The sequence below is a fragment of the Archocentrus centrarchus genome, chromosome 12, assembly GCF_007364275.1.
Source record: "Archocentrus centrarchus isolate MPI-CPG fArcCen1 chromosome 12, fArcCen1, whole genome shotgun sequence".
Taxonomy (NCBI): Eukaryota; Metazoa; Chordata; class Actinopteri; order Cichliformes; family Cichlidae; genus Archocentrus; species Archocentrus centrarchus.
The window spans coordinates 4,438,365-4,455,777 of NC_044357.1; the positions used below are offsets into that span (position 1 = coordinate 4,438,365).

Genomic DNA, 17,413 nt, shown 5'->3' on the forward strand with positions numbered 1-17,413 from the left:
TACACACATACTGGATTGCCTTTATTTAAAAAATACAGGGTAACGCTCCACAAATAACACCCTTCAACAACACGGAATCGGCACAGAGCAAGGCAGAGTTAATAAATCCATTGAAGCTGCTGGTTTCTTCATCAGTGCATCAGAGCGAATGAGAGATACGCAGTGAATATGCTGACTGAGCCTCCGGATTGGGTTGTCATTCCTGATTTAGGCTGCTCACCGCCACATTTGACCTGTCAAATTTGGGGACATTGAAAAAAATTAAAAAAACATCCATTTATTGTCCTAGGGAACTTCCTTATTTATTCTGTCATGAGTACACATGACAGCAAATCATGAGTACCTCATTTGTTATGCTTTTTGTAGATGGCAGTGTACTCTTGCACATCATCAGGGGATCCCAGGACCACAGGGACTCTCTGGTGGATGCTTGTGGGCTGGATGTCCAAAACATTTATGGCTCCAGTAGTGGCCATGCCTCCTGCCTGCTCCACGATGAAGGCCATGGGGTTGCATTCATAAAGCAGCCTCAGCTGAAATGCAGGAAACAGGAGTGACGTGATAAAAATATGAGATGTGTGGATTTTACAGCAACTTTACACAGATTATCTGAAAATCTCTTTTTTTTTTTTTTTTTTTAATGACCATTTGCAGAAGCTCCTCACCTTGCCCTTAGGACTCTTGACATTAGCGGGATATAAAAAGATTCCTCCATACACCAAAGTACGATGAACATCTGCCACCATTGATCCGATATATCGACTGCCATATGGAGCAGAGCCGTCCTAAAAACAAATAAAGGTAGAATTTATACTTCTATTAACTTCATAAAACTCCTCAGTGCTGTATTCGATTTTTACCCTGGCCTTTATGATGGCCAATTCCATATTAGGATTCTCATTTATTTTGTTGACTTTACCTCTGGATACTTCTTCTTTTGTAGGTACTCTGTCACATCTGGATAAAAGTGCTGTGCATATCCTTCATTCAGACTGTAGATTTTTCCCTTTTTCTTAATCTTCACATCTTTGTCTACCAAGATGAACTCACCGATTGCCTGAAAAAAAAAAAAAAAGATACAGAAAATATATATTGATGATATTAGCAATAAAAATTCACTAATAAATAAAACATATATATAGTGAGATTACAATTTCAATTACATCTATTGCATCAAAAACTTACAGGGTCGAGCATGAAGCAGTTGACTCCCTGACCAGTGGAGAGCACCATCATTGTGGCGCTGCCATACAGGGCATAACCAGCTGCTACAATGTTTCTTCCAGGCTGCAGAGCATCCTGCTCAGATGGTTCCCCATCTGTGGTCTATGAGGGAAAATATCACAAACTGGAAGGGCATTCTTGGAACCAATGGGATATGGAAGTATTGTTAGGACATAACCTGGGACAGCAATCCTTGTTGATCTACCTGGTATTGAATTGACCGTTATGTTCAAGGTAGGTCAGCATATTGAGTACATTTAATTATCTGGTGACCAGTTATTTCTCTACAAAGTTAAATGTCATTCTAATTGTTGTTAGTTCACTCTGGTCTGAGCAGCGCACCACTCTGCAGCTTTGAGCAACAGGCTGATGTGCTTGGATTCTGCACACATTACTCGAATCACTGACCTTTTTGTAGATGGCAAAGATTGTTCCTATAGAGACGAGACAGTCGATGTTGGAGGAACCATCAAGAGGATCAAAGCAAACAATGTATTTTCCCTGTCAGGTAAGAAAAAGAATTTTATCAATATCCCAAAGTATATTGCACCTATTCAGACATATACACACACATATATACATATTTACTCTTGTGTCTGGTTCCACGATGATGGCTTTCTCATCTTCTTCTGAAACCAGCACACAGGAGGTAAAGGAGGACTTGATCATGTTGATGACCAGGTCATTGGACAGGACATCCAGCTTCTTCACCTGGTCCCCTGTCACATTGGTGCTCCCAGCAATGCCATATCTTCCCAGATATGAGAAAGGAGCAGAGCTAATTCATTCTGAGGCAATTTTAAAACTTAATAAAAAGAAATATTATAATGATAAAGTGAGAAATGTCTAACATAAGCTATTATCTGCTTGTCCTCTGCACTGGGGGGGGGGGGGGGGGGGGGGGGGGGGGGGGGGGATTGTGCACAGTGTGCAAGATTTACCTTTGGCCAGGGGCTGAGTTGAAGCTGCTTACTGGGTTGCATGTTGCATTGCATGTGCTTCAACTCATACTAAACCCAAATATCAACAATCAGTTAATTAAACTGTACTTATAACCATTTTACAACAGCCAAAAATGCTGCAGTGCTAATGAAATCACATCGGTTGCAGTGTGCCAAATGTTTAGACACATGCAGGTTTTTGCTACCATTCAGACACTGAATTAAAAAAAAAAGAACAAATACTCACAGGTTAGCAATCCCAGCCTTCCTGACAGCACTGGAAATGGCTTTGACAGCTGTGCAGATGGAGTTGATGAGGTTCGTCAGCTCGCCTGTTCCCTGGGCCCTCCTGCCATCCTCCAGAACAAACCTGGTGAGGGTCTGCACATTGGTATCAAAAGCTCCTCTGTCAGACATCCTGCTGTCAGGTGTGGAACCGGGACTGAGACCTAATGCCCTGAGTTAACTAGGTAAGTGTTTCACCAAAGTTAAAAAGGTGGACTGTAGAATGAAGATAGGGGAAGGGACAGGGGTGTGCAAGTCTTCTAACCAATCACAAGTGTCCTTTCTTACACTGTGGAGCTGGTTTGATCACTTATGGGTCTGTGGGTTTAAAGAGCAAAGTTCAAAGATAGTGGACATTTTTGTTTTAAAGTAACAATGACCTAATTAAATCAGCCGTGGCCCAATGATTTAATCTCTGATCACAATTTTTTCCCTTCTGAACTACTGAACAGTAAACAGGAGCATTGAGTCTCAGCACAGCTGGATTCGGTTTCATTGCATTTAATGCACTGAAGTACATAATTGCTCCAAATCTTTTAACAGAAATAACACAACTTTTCAACACCAAGCTCAGTTCATTTTCCCTTGCAGTATTTGCAGATGTTCTCTTAATCATGTATAGTTTTACACCTGTCAGTTTATGAGAACTAAGAGACTTTAGTGTAAAACACGCAGTCACAAATACAACACTTGGACAATAGAAAGAAATGATGAACACCTTTCACTGGATAAAAACTAACTCAGCACTTTCAAGCGTGTAAACATGTTTTCCCTGCGTGATCCCAAAGTGTAAAGTTCAAATGGTAGGACTCATTGTCCCAAGCAGGCACCTCCTTTTATGTATTGCCTTTACTTTTACATGTACTAATACAACCATGTGCAAGAAAATCAACAGTAACATTGAGATGAAGTGGCAGAGCTTTCTGTCTGTGTCAGTGTGTCTCTACATTTAGATAATAAGCTTATGGCAGTCTCTGTGAAAATGTAAAGAAAAAAGATTAAAGTTCGCACACTTCGGGCTACTTGGGTTAAACTTACACAAAATGAGTTACAGAGCAGTTTCACAACCCAAAGCTGAAGAAAAATCTTTGAACCTAAAAGATACCAGGTTTGATAAAACCTCCACTGTGATGTAATATGTGATGGATGGTAGCATGCTAAACGTAAGCATATTACGTAAGCAAGTTAATGATTTTTTTTGAATTAAAAAAAACTCTGTTTGCAAAGAGATTTTTTAAAAATCTGGCATGTAAGAAAACTGTGCAACAGATTTTACTGATAAAACTCCACAGACAGACTCTAATGAATGAAACTTTTAAAACATACCGGCTATTTGTCTGCAAATATTAGTCTAACTAATATGAAGGCTTTTTCACGTGGAAATGCCACTAAAACTCTGCTGGAACAACTTTTAGACCAGGATGTATTTCTGCACTCTGTCCACACGATGTCGCTGTGAAGCTTCAAAGTATTAATCATGAGTTTGGTAAAAGATGCATTTCACAAGAGTATTATACTCTGTAGAAAACTGTCCTGTGCGCTGAATCATTGTGAGTTTTGCAGAGTTCTGGAAAGTAAAACCACTTTCTTTGACCCTTAAACTATAAAACAGCACTGAAAACAGTACCAACCTGCAGGATGGAAGAGCGATAGGCTTCTTTATAACAGCTATAGAGTAGAAGCCTATAGTTAAACCTATGCAAACTTCATAAAAATAACGTTTCAGCTTTTTCCTCCCAGTTATGCCACTGGAGAAAAAATAATAATTTAAGTTAATTATTTTGGTAATTACCACCTCTGAAACCAGATGCTGAGACAGACATTATGTGGTGTTTATGCTGTGTAATCGAGTCAATAGAAGAAAGGACCTCATCAATATTTTAATAACTGACTCCCGGGAGCACCTGTTGTGCACGTTGATAGCACTATGCGCATGCGTGGTTTGCGTCTTACGCATGCACAGGTTAGTTCTTTTTGAGTGGCGTTTAACATTAAAAAATGAATGAGAAAGGAGGTAAAAATGAACAAGCGGTCTAATTAGCGTCTAAAATATACTTTTAAAAACATTTTCCAACTATAAGGTAAGCTTTTGTCTCAATATTCAACGTCTACATCACACGAACATGTTGTATATGTCCACCTGCTGCACAGGTGAGTTACTTCTTCTCATGTTAAGCAAACATAAGCTACCATTTTATAAGACCACCTTAAAAACCTTCAGTTTTTAGTAAAAGTAAGAGATATGTACCAGCATCGTGTTATGGTTTAACTTTATCTTGCAGCATATTTTCTACGTATGACCACAAGGTGGCAGGCTGGCGCACCATTCCTTCTAACCACTGTTATGGAGGGCAGTCAGTGCATATTTTTGTCCACGTTTCCTCTTATCTCGCCTTTAATCACGACAGACGAGCCAGTTTTGTAAAGTGTAACTGAGTTTGAGCGGTCGCTGGGGGGGGGGCACTGCAATTATCTGGCAATTCACAATATTCTGAAATTACAATGATGATGATGATTTTAACAATTGAGAGTTTTCACTAGTACCTGTTATTCATAATTTCTTGACCACATCTGTTAGTGAGATTTTGGACTGCGACCAGGTTTACCTAAATAGGGTATCTCTGATCAGGATATATATATATATATATATATATATATATATATATATATATATATATATATATATATATTAGTGCTGTGAAAAACATGTATTTTGATGATGTCTTTTCTTTTCGTTTTTGCATATTGGTCACACTTTAATGTTTCAGATCATCAAACAGATTTCAATGTTAGACAAAGATAACCTGAGTAAATACAAAATGCAAATGCGAAAAAAACTTGGAACAGTGGTGAACCTTCCCAGGAGTGGCCGTCCTCCAAGAGCGCATCGACGGCTCATCCAGGAGGTCACAAAAGAACCCAGAACAACATCTAAAGACCTACAGGCCACATGATCTCCAAACCTCTTAGGAAAATGTGAAAACTGTGGACTGACGAGACAGAATTATTTGGATTTTTGGAAGGTTTGAGTCCCGTTACATCTGGTGTTAAACTAACAGCGTTTCATAAAAAGCACAACAGACCAACAGTCAAAAACTGTGGTGATAGTGTGATGGTCTGAGGCTGCTGTGCTGCTCCAGGACGACTTGCTGTAATTGATGAAACCATGAATTCTGCTCTCTACGGGACAGCATCAGTTCGTGCCCTGAAGCCCAAGAGCACTTGGGTTATGCAGCAGGACAATGATCTGAAATATGCTCAAAAACCCTCCAGTGTTGCTGAATTAAAACAATTCTGGAAAGAAAAATGGGCCAATATTCCTCCACAGCGGTGTGAAAGACGCTTTTCCAGTTATCACAAACACTTGATTGCAGTTCTTGCTGCCGAGGGTGGCACAACCAGTTATTAGGTTTAAGGGCAATTACTTTTTCACACAGGGCCAGGTAGGTCTGGATAGTTTTTTTCTCTCAATGAATGAAATCATCATTTTAAAACTTCACTTTATATTTACTCAGGTTATTGTTGTCTAATATTAAACTTTGTTTAATGATCTGAAACGAATTTTGGAAGGGGAATAGTAAGACATATTAATTATCAGATCCCTTCATTCTACAGCTGGAGGTGGACGTTCTCTTCCTCCAGTAAAAGACTTGAAAGTCCAGCAGCCTCGGATCCTTAAAAAGTCAAAGCCTCAGCCAGCTGCAAAGATAAAGCCCTGTGATGGAAGAGGCTCTTATATAGACCCTTGAATCAGGAGGTGATTAGTCAACCTCACATCCAGCCCTTTTTCATAGTAATGCCATAGTAACCATTTTGATTGGTTCCGTAAAATAAACAGTATTTTCCAAATTGTTTATGTCTTATGTCTCAGTAGTATGCAAATAGCAGCTTGTCTGTGTTTTTTGGTGTGTTTTACTTACACATCTGCTGTTCTGCAGATTAGTTTTCACTCTCTGGGGCAACAAAGTGTTGAAAAATGTAGAAAAATGCAACCACCTTACTAGGACAAAAACTAAATAAATGGTCACCTTGTCTAATATGGCTGATCGATTTGACAGAACAAGAGAGGAAGCCTCCTTAAAACACCAGCATGCTGAGAACAGAAAGGTGCTTATCAGTGAGAATGTGATAGGGGATAGCATTTCAGTGACAGTGTGTTGAGGCTAAGCCTCACCCTTCTGTAGTTGTGCAGAAATAACTGTAATGTGTCGTGGCCCGGTATTGCATTTCCTTTATGCAAGCATTGTAATGTTAGCCGTTATCGACCGGCAGACCTGGGACGGGAGAGCGAACGAGCTCATATGAAAAGAGGCAGCAAGACCTCGCGTGGAAAAAGCCAACAATTGAGATGCAAATCGAAGTTAATTTGATGTGTTTTCCTTTTGTTTGCAGACGGATTCAAAGTTTGTACTGAATCACTTCATTATTGATACTTTCTGAAATATATTCATGGCTCAAGGCTATTGCATCCTGAGAAATGTGTCAGGTAACTATAACGGATAAATGCTGTGATTTACAAAAATGTGTCGCTTGTGCATGCTTCTGGATGTGATGCACAAAATGTGGGTTATGTAATGGAATTTATTGCACCTTCAGCTTAATGTGTTTAACATTTACTATTAAAATATAGTTAGAATAAGTTACAATTGTGTTTTAGGTGTTTTCTTGGCTTTTTTTATCCAGTGGCTAAAATACTTGGAATATGTTTGTGGTTGAGAAGTCCTGCCAAGAGACTGGTTGGGCATTTAGAGGGAGAGTTGCAGAGTAATTATAGAGTGAGCTCAGTCTATGTAGAGAGACATACCATTGGGAGAGGAGTGACTACTGAAAAAAGAAGTGTCTGCACAACTGGTAGACACTCCTCTCTCCCTCCTCCTCTTGTGGGACAGGCTCAGAGAGATTAGAGTCAGAAACATTTTGAGGTGGAGGAAGGCTTGAGACTCAGAGAAATGCTCAGTGATGAACTTATACTAAGGTAAGGAAAGAAAAAGGAACTCAAAGTATATAACTTAAAGCAAGATAAAGCCTTGGGGATTATACTGTATAGTTGTAATAAGAAAAAACATTCTAGGTAAATGTCAGGTTTTTTTTGTTAATTTTAAACTCAAATTTACATTTAATTGTGTTTTAGATTTTCCACCTTTCTGCATAATGTTTGGTATAGTTTTTTTCTTTTTCTTTTTTTTTTTCTTTTTTCTTATTAACTTTAATTTTCTGAATGCTCTTGCTCTACAAGAAGAATAAAGTACAGCTGTCCAACTGTGTGTCTAACAGGCCAAAGCACTGAAGACTGTGTCCCTAACTACCTTGAGATCGATTACAGCTATCAGTCAGAAGTGGACTGCATCCAGTGTGTGGACAGTTTCCAAAACACCGCCACCATTAAGCGACTAAGCCTAAAGAGGAGGCCCAGAGTGGTCGTTAATAATGCGGAAAAAACACCAAGTGGCATTTCATCCAGCCAGTGGTATTCTGCAGAGTCCTTGTCATCAATTAGCGGTGATGATTCAAAACTACTGGGCATGTCCCCTGCAGCTAGAGGTAGACCACCTCTTCCTCCACCACACGGTTCCTTGTTGGATAGCAATAAAAGAAATGAAAGTCTGACAACCTCTGAGTCAAAGCCTCAGCCAGCTGCACGATCTCTCTTACAAAGTCAAAGCTCTGTGATGGAGAGGGCCTTTGTGGAGGCTCACAAACCCTTGAATCAGGAGGCGAAGAGCCAATCTCCACCCCAGCCCTATCCCCGACGACGACTGGCCAGCTTTGGAGGTGTGAGCTCCCCTGGGACACTTTCACCCTTCACTGGCCTGGGTGCATATAATCAAAACAACAATGGAAACCAGCCCGCTGGCGCTGGAGCTGAGGTCCACCTCGGCTCATCCCTGGGCAGTAGAGGCAGCACAGGCTGCCTGAGATTGAGCCCACAGAGCTCAGGTAGAACAACTCCAGTTACCAGTCTTGGCTCCATGCACCTGCAGCATGTCCGTGACCAAATGGTGGTTGCTCTGCAAAGACTGAAAGAGCTGGAGGAGCAAGTAAAAATCATCCCAATCCTCCAAGTAAAAATCTCAGTCCTTCAGGAGGAAAAGAGACAACTGATCTCTCAGCTCAAGGACCAGAATGAGGAAGAGAGCATGAGTGATGCAACCTGCAACAGCTCATATACCATAGAAGGGTCTGAAATTGAGAAGGAGAGAAATACTGAAGAAGAACTTGAATTGAAATGTAGCTGCACAGATCTGAGGGAGGTCAGTCAACTGACCAAAGAGATGCAGGCATTGGAGCGGGCCATCAAAGGAGGACAGCCGGGAGCATTACATGGAAAAGGTGACCCTCTGCATGACAAAGTTTTCAAGTCAGTCGCTGTGGGAACTGACAAAGATCTAAATATCATCTTGACTAAGTCGTCAAAAGAAAACAAATATACGTACACTGATCAGGTAGAGACAAGATCCATTGCAACAGAAGTGTCTGAACTCAGTCTGGGAATTTACACAGAGCAGGAGGCAGAGCTTGATGCCCAAGAATTAATAAACGGTGCCCTGAAGGAGAGAATTTGTCAATTAGAAGCAGAGTTGAAAGAATCGGCTCTTCAGACAGAGTTGATTCGTCTGAAACTGGAGCTGCAGGCTGCAGGAGCTAGGAACCGAGTTGACAAGGCCTGCTTTGCTAGGCCATCCACTGCGTGCATGGGTACAGATGCAAGACCTCACACCAAAAGCCAGGGAGTGGGTAATCACACAGAGCTCAGAGATGCCAGCACAGGAGAGGAAAGGGAGGTAAAGACTGTGGGAGTATCTTGTGAGCCTACAATGAGGAATGCCTGCACAGGACTAGATGTACCTATGAGCCTCTGGGAGATCAGGGAGAGAGTGGAGACCAGTGAAAAGGCTGTGGGAATGCAGGTTTATACAAACACACAAGGAGTTGGGACAGAGATAAAGGTATGTAATGCAGAAAGCAACACGGAGGTGCCGGTGGCGAATCTGAGGCCTAAGAAAGAGTATTGTTCAGTGGCATGCGGGGATTGTTCTGTTGATGTGATCATTTGTGAGGCAAAGGAAGTAGTCTCCATGGATCGAGTCAGAGGAGTTGAACTTGGAATCATGGTATCACCCCAGACGGCATCACAGCGTACCAACACCGTTTCCAGTTCAGTGTCTCGCTTTACCAACACCAGACATGCCTTCAGCACTGACTCCAGCACGAATACACTCCTCAGCACCCAAGACAAGCACACCAACACCACCCACACATCCACTCGGACAGTGTCTGTAGGCAACAGGGTCAGAGACATCAGATGTGTCACAGAGACCCGCACGATTGGTGTGGGTACTGCAAATGTAGTAGAAAGTATTTCAAAGCAAACACCAGAGACAGTCATCAGGGTAACGCGGGACACTGGTGTTGGATTCACAGATATTAATGAGAATTTCCTGGTTGGACTGAAAACTCGAAATATGGCGTCCGGACCGTCCCATCTACCCGACCCTGTCAAGACAAAGAGTATCGGCGTAGGGGAAGGGAGGATACGGGATTTTTCAGTTTCCTCCAGTACACCTGGACAGAATTTCCAGAAATCTGCACAGTTACAGTGGGACCACGAGCTGAACCATTACATAGAGAAGTTGCACAGGCTTCTCAGCATGGAGCATGGGGACTTGCTCACAGAGGACTGCACTGACCATTACAGCAGCCAAGGAAATACCAGCTCCTGCAATCAAAAAGCTGTGGCACAAGGCAGGACAGACACCCATATATTTCATTCTCCACCAGGAGGTAACACTGCAGACCACAAACATGGCTTCTTCATAAAACATTTGCAAAGCTGATGTTTTAAAAGTGTAAATACCCTTTACATCCAAGTTCATTAGCCAGAGTTTTCCCATCATTTTGCTGATACAGCGGCAAATTTCCTGGTAATTAATTACCATAAATTCTGAATGGGTTTAAATAGTTTGAAAGCAATGTGCACAACATTGCTTGCATGCTGAAACACTTTCATTATTGCTGTCGTGTATGTAGCACGAGGAATCCGCACGTCAAAGCGTAGCTCCAGATTTTTACTTAATTTTTGCACAGATCAAAAAAGGGAATCTACATAAATAAAAGGCAATGCAATTAACAGTTACTTCAAATCAGCAATGTCATGTTTGCACTGTTCTCTCTACTATTATCTTATTTTCCTGCAGCAAACAGAGACTCTCAGTCCCAAGCTCAGCTTTCACTTGTCTCCTCAAAGTGTGACAAAGCAAATGCAGGACTTTGTCAACAGAGCGGTAATGATTCAGAGGTGAAACGAATGATTAAAATGATAGAACGGCAGACGTCCTCTGCTCCGCGAGGTAATCTTTCTTCTCTATGTTTTATTATAAATCCAAACAGCAGCAGTTTCATGAGGTATTCAGCAAATACTCAGCTGGTGAGAATGCTGTCTCAGTGAAAACAGTTTAAAAATGCTTTAGTTTAAAAATATTTTATTTTGAAGCCACTCCCGACGCCCAATTTTAAACTTGAACTAGGTTCAGGGGGAAGTGGCTGCCTTCAGCTTGGCAAGTTAACTTTCTGCGATGTGTGGAATGATATCTGGTTTTGGAAGACATTGTGTGCCACATAGCACTTTGTGGCTTAAGATCTAAAATTGAACTGCTTTGTGGGAGGAACTGGTGTAAAAGAATGCTTTCTCTTTTCCACCGAGGCTTTTGAATGTGTAAGAATGTATAATGCATCCTGTGTGTATATCCTCTCATACTGACCTAGTTAGGTTTGCAACTGTTTTGCTATACATGGTGCATATAATATAATATACTCTTAAGTGTGTGTTTTTTGTTAAGATCAAGAGGCAAGTGCTTTGTCATTGTTTCTAGACAGGTCACCTATTGCTGGTAAGCCGAGGACTGTAGTAAAGAAACAGAATGGTGACCAGTGCTGTAGCAGCAACAGGCAGAGCATGAAGTTTATGGAGGTGACTGCAGGGTAGGTGTCTTAATGCTGAAATCATGGATGTGATATATTAATAGATATTAAGCTCTTGTTTAATTGTCCCCAGACTGGACCCAGTGTCAAATTACAAGCATGATGATGTAGAAAGAAAAATGAAAAGAACATTTAGGGAATCTCCTCATGATGGAGTGCAAGCACGAAAGGAAAAAGACAACAAGGGATCAAAAGGAGCTCCGAGACTATGTGCACAGCAGAGGTAACGTGGGAGAGGTATAAAAGGGTTTGAAGCCAATTAAACTGCATCAATAAAAAAAAAAAAAACAGTCTTCATTACTGTGTGAGCCCATCTGTTAACCTATAGAATTTCATTTTCAGGTGTAGGATGAACGAAAGGATGTTTTTTGCTTGTCAAGCCTTAAAAATGCACCTGAGTGATGACACAGCTTTAACCAAGAGGGAATTGGTATGTTTTGTTTTACCATATTCAGCGTGAGAGCCACTGTGTGCCACGCGTGTGTGTCTGTGCATGTTTTAATTAGCATGTGTCGGGATGGGTGTGGAGAGATGCTGGGCCGCGGCGTGTGAAAGTATGTCATTTGTAAAGAAATATTCTTCCCATTGGATAAGAAAAGAGTTTCTCAGTAGAAGAATTTTTAGCCATATAATTTGTTTGAACTTGAGAATAATGGGGGATTTTCTTTCTAAGTGAAAGACACTACTCGCTTTCACAGTAAAATGCGAAACGGGTAAAGAGAAGTGGAATTCAAAAGAAGTATATCAGCAAGATAACTAGTGACAGCTTCCATTGTGAAAGCCGAAACACTAAAAAGAATAACAAGAACTCTCAACTCCCCTTTTTATATTTGAAATAAGGACAGATTCCTCTTCCTTTATGACGTCTTTTATAGAATTGTTGCTTTATGTTGCTGTTTGTCTCTCTCCTTTCATTCACATCCCTGTAATTACAGGAAGATTGTGCCTATTCGGTCATAATTACTCTTCTAAACTAATTTAGGACAAGAAGTATGTGTTAAAAAATAAAAAAAAAACATCCTTCTGTCTCTTGCAGCAGGACTGTCTGCACACACTCCAGCAAGAGTGGTTCTCTGTGTCCAGCCACAAGTCAGCTTCTCCTGACACTGTAGAGGACTACTTATCTACGTTTCAGGCCATTTCACCTTCGGTACTGCAGTACATAGTTAACATGGCTGACAGCAACGGAAACACAGCTCTACACTACAGCGTTTCTCACTCCAGTTTTGGCATTGTGAAAAAATTGCTTGATGCAGGTACTTATTACCACACAATTTATTTCTTTGCAGTCTGGATTAGCAGTGTAACATTTAAAGAAGGTTGCAGACAAATTGTGCCGCCAGGGCTATTTGAACCTCTGCAACTGAAAAAAATGCCACAAGAATTGTGATTTTAAATTTAATTCCTCAGCAAATCAGACAATAGCCACTAGGTGGCGAAAGTGAGGCACAAAGTGCTCCAATAGAAAACTGGACTGTAAAATATTGATCAAAATAAAACCCTGATTTCTTAAACCAACACAGGTAATAGAATATTTTTTTCTGATTGCTCAGTAGCCAATAAATGAGATGGTTTTTATTGGAAAAGCTTTTATTTTTAACAGACCATACCAGAGAGGCATATTTCCCTTGTGAAAGTTGTTTTCAAGAAACTTTATTGAAAAATAAGTGTTCGTACTGATAAACCTGGTTTTCTTAACAGTGATAAATTAGATTTTTGAACACCCCTTTTTCTGAAATAGGAAATGATGTCCTTGAGATATCTCCTTTTGAAAATCATAATAAAATGTTTTAACCTTGTTTCCAGCTACGAATGAGTGTAAAAGGGACCGAAAGGTAGAAAGACTATTCAGGACCGAGGTATTCAGAGACTTTGATCAACAGAAACTGAGCATTCAGGCACAGAATGGGTGTTATATGGAGGGAGGTGTGGTATTGTAAAGTCCCTGCTAAAGATTTCAAAAGAACTTTAAGCTACATCTGTCTGACCTGGTCGCAGTGTGAACAGACATTCAAAATCTACAAAAAAAAAGAAAAAATGAATCCTTCTTGTTATTCGCAGTTTTCCTGATGCAAAGAACATGACTTAAACTTATATATGATTTCGTGCTTAAAAGGCGAGCTGTGTGTGTATATCACTCCATCTGTAAGTGCCTACCTTTTCCTGTGAATCTGTGAATATTGTGTAACATCTTTGTTACACACAAAGGCCTATTTTGCACAGATCTTCCTTTCAAAATAAATCTTGGTATTAGTATCGTTCGACAGAGTTTGAATTGTTATCAGGACAAAATAATATACATTCTTCTTTCCCCTCTGTTGTTTTTTCCGCTTACATCCATTGTCCGCCATCACTGCAGAAGTGTGCGACGTGAATCAGCAGAATTCGGCAGGTTACACACCCAGCGCTTGCTGCTGTGGATAATCCAGAAAACATGAAAGTAGTTGAGCAGCTCTTCGCAAAAGGAGACGTCAATGCCAAGGCCAGTCAGGTCGGTGTGTTTGTAGGTTACTGGTGAGGATGTGATGTCATCTTGATCTTGAATAAGTGAGAGCCAGCAAACCAGTAGTGAGCATTAACAGACAATAAATTAAAAAGTGGTGATACCTCACGAATTCATTTGGACATTTGCCATTACACTGAAGTTAAAGATTTTTACCAACTAGTTTGTTTTTGTTTTTTGCTGCGGCTCTCGTGGTGTTTTTACAGTCATTCATCTCCAAATGTGGGTATTACCAAAACAATTTACTGCATCGTTCAGTTCACTCTCCTATGTTGATGTTGGATGACAACACACAAGAGGCACTCTGTGGAACCCACAGTTAATATCATGTACAATATCTGCATGTATATTTCAAAACAGCTGGGGATTACATTTGGGGAATTTCTAATTACAGATGCCCACTGTTTTACTCTATTATTTTTGGAGTTTATTTTATGTAGGCAGATAATTGGAACTTCTTGCACAAATATAATGAAAACTGTACTTCCTTTATCTTTAATTGATACCAAAATCCTGCAGATATTACTACTGAGTGTCACCGTCAAACACATGCCTGATAGAATTCCCTACAAAGTTGAGATCTGCAACTTGTCATTTCAACTGGATGTGAATCTTTGAGGAATTGTTACATCCGAGGCTTGTTGGCTTAGCAACTGATGGCGCAGCTGCTGTGATGTGCTGATGCAGAGGAACAGCCACACTCCTACGCGAAAAGATCAGTCGTAAGCCGACAGTCATTCGCTGCATGAATCACACGTTAAAATCTGCGATCCACATTTATTAATGCTCGATTGCATTTCCTGTGTCCGAAAGAAGAACAAAACACGAGACAGAGAATATTGTGCAAGCAATTTGTTTCCATCGAAATATTTAAAAAGGTGAAAATATTCTTGCAAATACAGTTGGTTACAATGTTACAGCAATAAAGAAGAAATACATTTAACTAGCCCCACAGTCCTGTTTTTTTCTTTTTTCTTTTTTTTTACCCCCACAAGTCACCCTCTGACTCTATCTTTATATTTGGAGGCGTGTGACTCAGTATTCCTAGCCCTGTTTCCTGTGTTTGACCCCTGCCTTCTGCTGCCCAGGCTGGTCAGACAGCTCTAATGCTCGCTGTGAGCCATGGCAGGATGGACATGGTGCAGGCACTCCTGGCACAAGGGGCGGAGGTCAATCTCCAAGATGATGAGGGTTCCACGGCGCTGATGTGTGCAAGCGAGCATGGCCACGCTGACATTGTTAAACTACTGCTGGCACAGCCGGAGTGTGATGCCACCCTGACTGACAGTGTATGTGAGTCATTGCCTCTGCTTTGCAGCTTCTGTGAGCCTGGTGGCCTCAAGCTGAGAAGTAGAAGTGTTCTTACTTTGTTTTAGATATTGTATTACAAAAGCAGAGTAACCATTCGTTAAAGAAAAACACTTTAAATGTGTCAGGAGAAACACAAAGGGATAGAAATTGTATGTAACTAATTATGTTCAGAATGTTTAATGTCTGTCTGTTAATGTATGATAAACAACTGAACCTCTTCTGCTGTATTTTGTGCGTAAACAGGATGAAAGCACAGCCATGTCTATCGCATTAGAGGCGGGACACAATGACATTGCAGTGCTTCTTTATGCTCATGCCAACTTCTCCAAAGGACATGCATCGGTATGTGGGTCCACTTTTACATTAACACACAGTGTGTGTGTGTGTGTGTGTGTATTCAAGCATTTTATGTATTTTTGTGTTTGTGTGTCTCTCAGCAGGCAGTTGGCCGTCACAGTGGCAGGTCTTTTTCTTCTTCCAGTGATAGACATATCTTTGAATGATGAGATGCCCCAAAGCCTGATTTGTGTCACTTTGTCAGTTTCAATCTTATCAAGAGTATGTGATTGATTCTTTGACTGATTGTTTATCTATTGTAATTCATCAACTGAAAAAATGTTTTTTAATTATCCAGCAGTATGCGTACATGTGTATAATACTGGCAATTCCATATAAAATGAACCAGATCTGAACAGTTTCCCCTTCAAAATCAGTTGAATTTTTATGTACAATAACTTAAGTAAATTTAATATACTTCATATATGTATATATATTCAAGGAATGCATGCAAAATTATGCAAAGGTCCTTCAAGTATAATCACAATTTTCAAAAAGTTTTCAGCTGATCAAAGATCTGGACTACAGGCAGGCCAGCTGGACACTAGAACTCTTTATGAAGCTATGCTGTAATAGTTGTTGCTATAGTTGCTGGTATAGTAGATGCAGTATATTTCAGCATTGTCTTGCTGAAATATGCAAGGCCTTCTCTGAAAAAAGATGCCCGAAAGGAGCATTATGTTGCTCTAAAACCTGTATATATCGTTCAGCATCCATGTTTCCTTTCCATATTTCAAATTTCAATTTGTCTGACCACCAAACAGTTTTCCACTTTGCCTCAGTCCATTTTAAATGACCTTTGACCCAGAGAAAACAGTGGTTTCTTCTTTGCACGAGAAAGCTTTAACCTGCATGTGTGGTTGGCTCAGTGAACTGTGTTCACAGACAGTGATTGGTCCATTGCATACAGAGATTGTGCAGATGATGAGATATTCTTAGGGTTAGTCTTTGTAATTTTACATTGAGGAACATTATTCTGAAATTGTTCCATAATTTATGTATGAAATTGCTTGCAGATTGGTGAACCTCTGCTCATCTTTACATTTCTTTTTTTTTTTTTTCATCTTTACTTCTGAGAAACTTGAGTTGCAAAATGTTCCTCCAGCTGTTTCTTTTAAGTACTTTTCCAGCATTTTCTTTAAAGATTTGCAAATCATAGCATTCTGTTTTTATTTACATCCTTATTATTTCCCAAACGTTTTTGGACTTGAGATTGTACACAGGGATAAGCTGAAATATTGAGCTATTTGAGGAATCAAAAATGTTGGAAAAAGTAACAAAAATTGAGAAGTGCAAAAGTTTTGCATGGCTTCATTAAATATGCTAAAGTTATGGACCCTATATTGTGTATTTTATTATAACTCAGCAGGAATATATTTGCATGGCAGAGTAGTTTACTGTCCCATATTAATAATTGATGGTAGATCATGTTAAATTGCAATGAGTACATGTTTTTTTCTTGTAATTATCAACATACACTTTTGTTCCTGATGCTAACAAATGTTACATTTTATACCTGGGCAAACTTAATATATGTATATATTTTTGTAATCTATAAAAATTTAATTTTATCTGCTTTTTACTAGTTCAACAGAAAAAAATATGAAGCATGAACCATTATACAGCTGTAGCACATCTGTTACTACGAATCACGGAAGAAGTTTGATGTTGATGGTCTGTAGATGAAAATATAACAGTTTAATAAATATGAACAGTTATTACTGTCTAGCTGAGAGTCAGATGACAAGATCAATACTAGTCAAATATCTGTGTAATATTAAGATAGAGCCAGACTGGGTTATTCGTGTAACACTTTGACTGGATCCGTTTTATG

The 17,413-nt window shown here is 40.0% G+C and overlaps 1 protein-coding gene and 1 pseudogene across 1 annotated transcript; one reads left to right on the forward strand and one right to left on the reverse strand.

The window, feature by feature from the left end:
- On the reverse strand, window positions 1–2,720 carry fbp1b (fructose-1,6-bisphosphatase 1b). Its single transcript, XM_030742714.1, has 8 exons — window positions 2,413–2,720; window positions 1,813–1,975; window positions 1,633–1,725; window positions 1,186–1,326; window positions 920–1,057; window positions 666–785; window positions 344–533; window positions 1–233 (listed from the first exon to the last, which is right to left on the reverse strand). Exons 1-7 carry the CDS (start codon window positions 2,580–2,582, stop codon window positions 345–347), a joined length of 1,014 nt encoding a protein of 337 aa, XP_030598574.1. The 5' UTR covers window positions 2,583–2,720; the 3' UTR covers window positions 1–233; window position 344.
- Window positions 2,721–8,062: 5,342 nt separating this feature from the next.
- On the forward strand, window positions 8,063–17,413 carry LOC115789309 (KN motif and ankyrin repeat domain-containing protein 1-like; annotated as a pseudogene).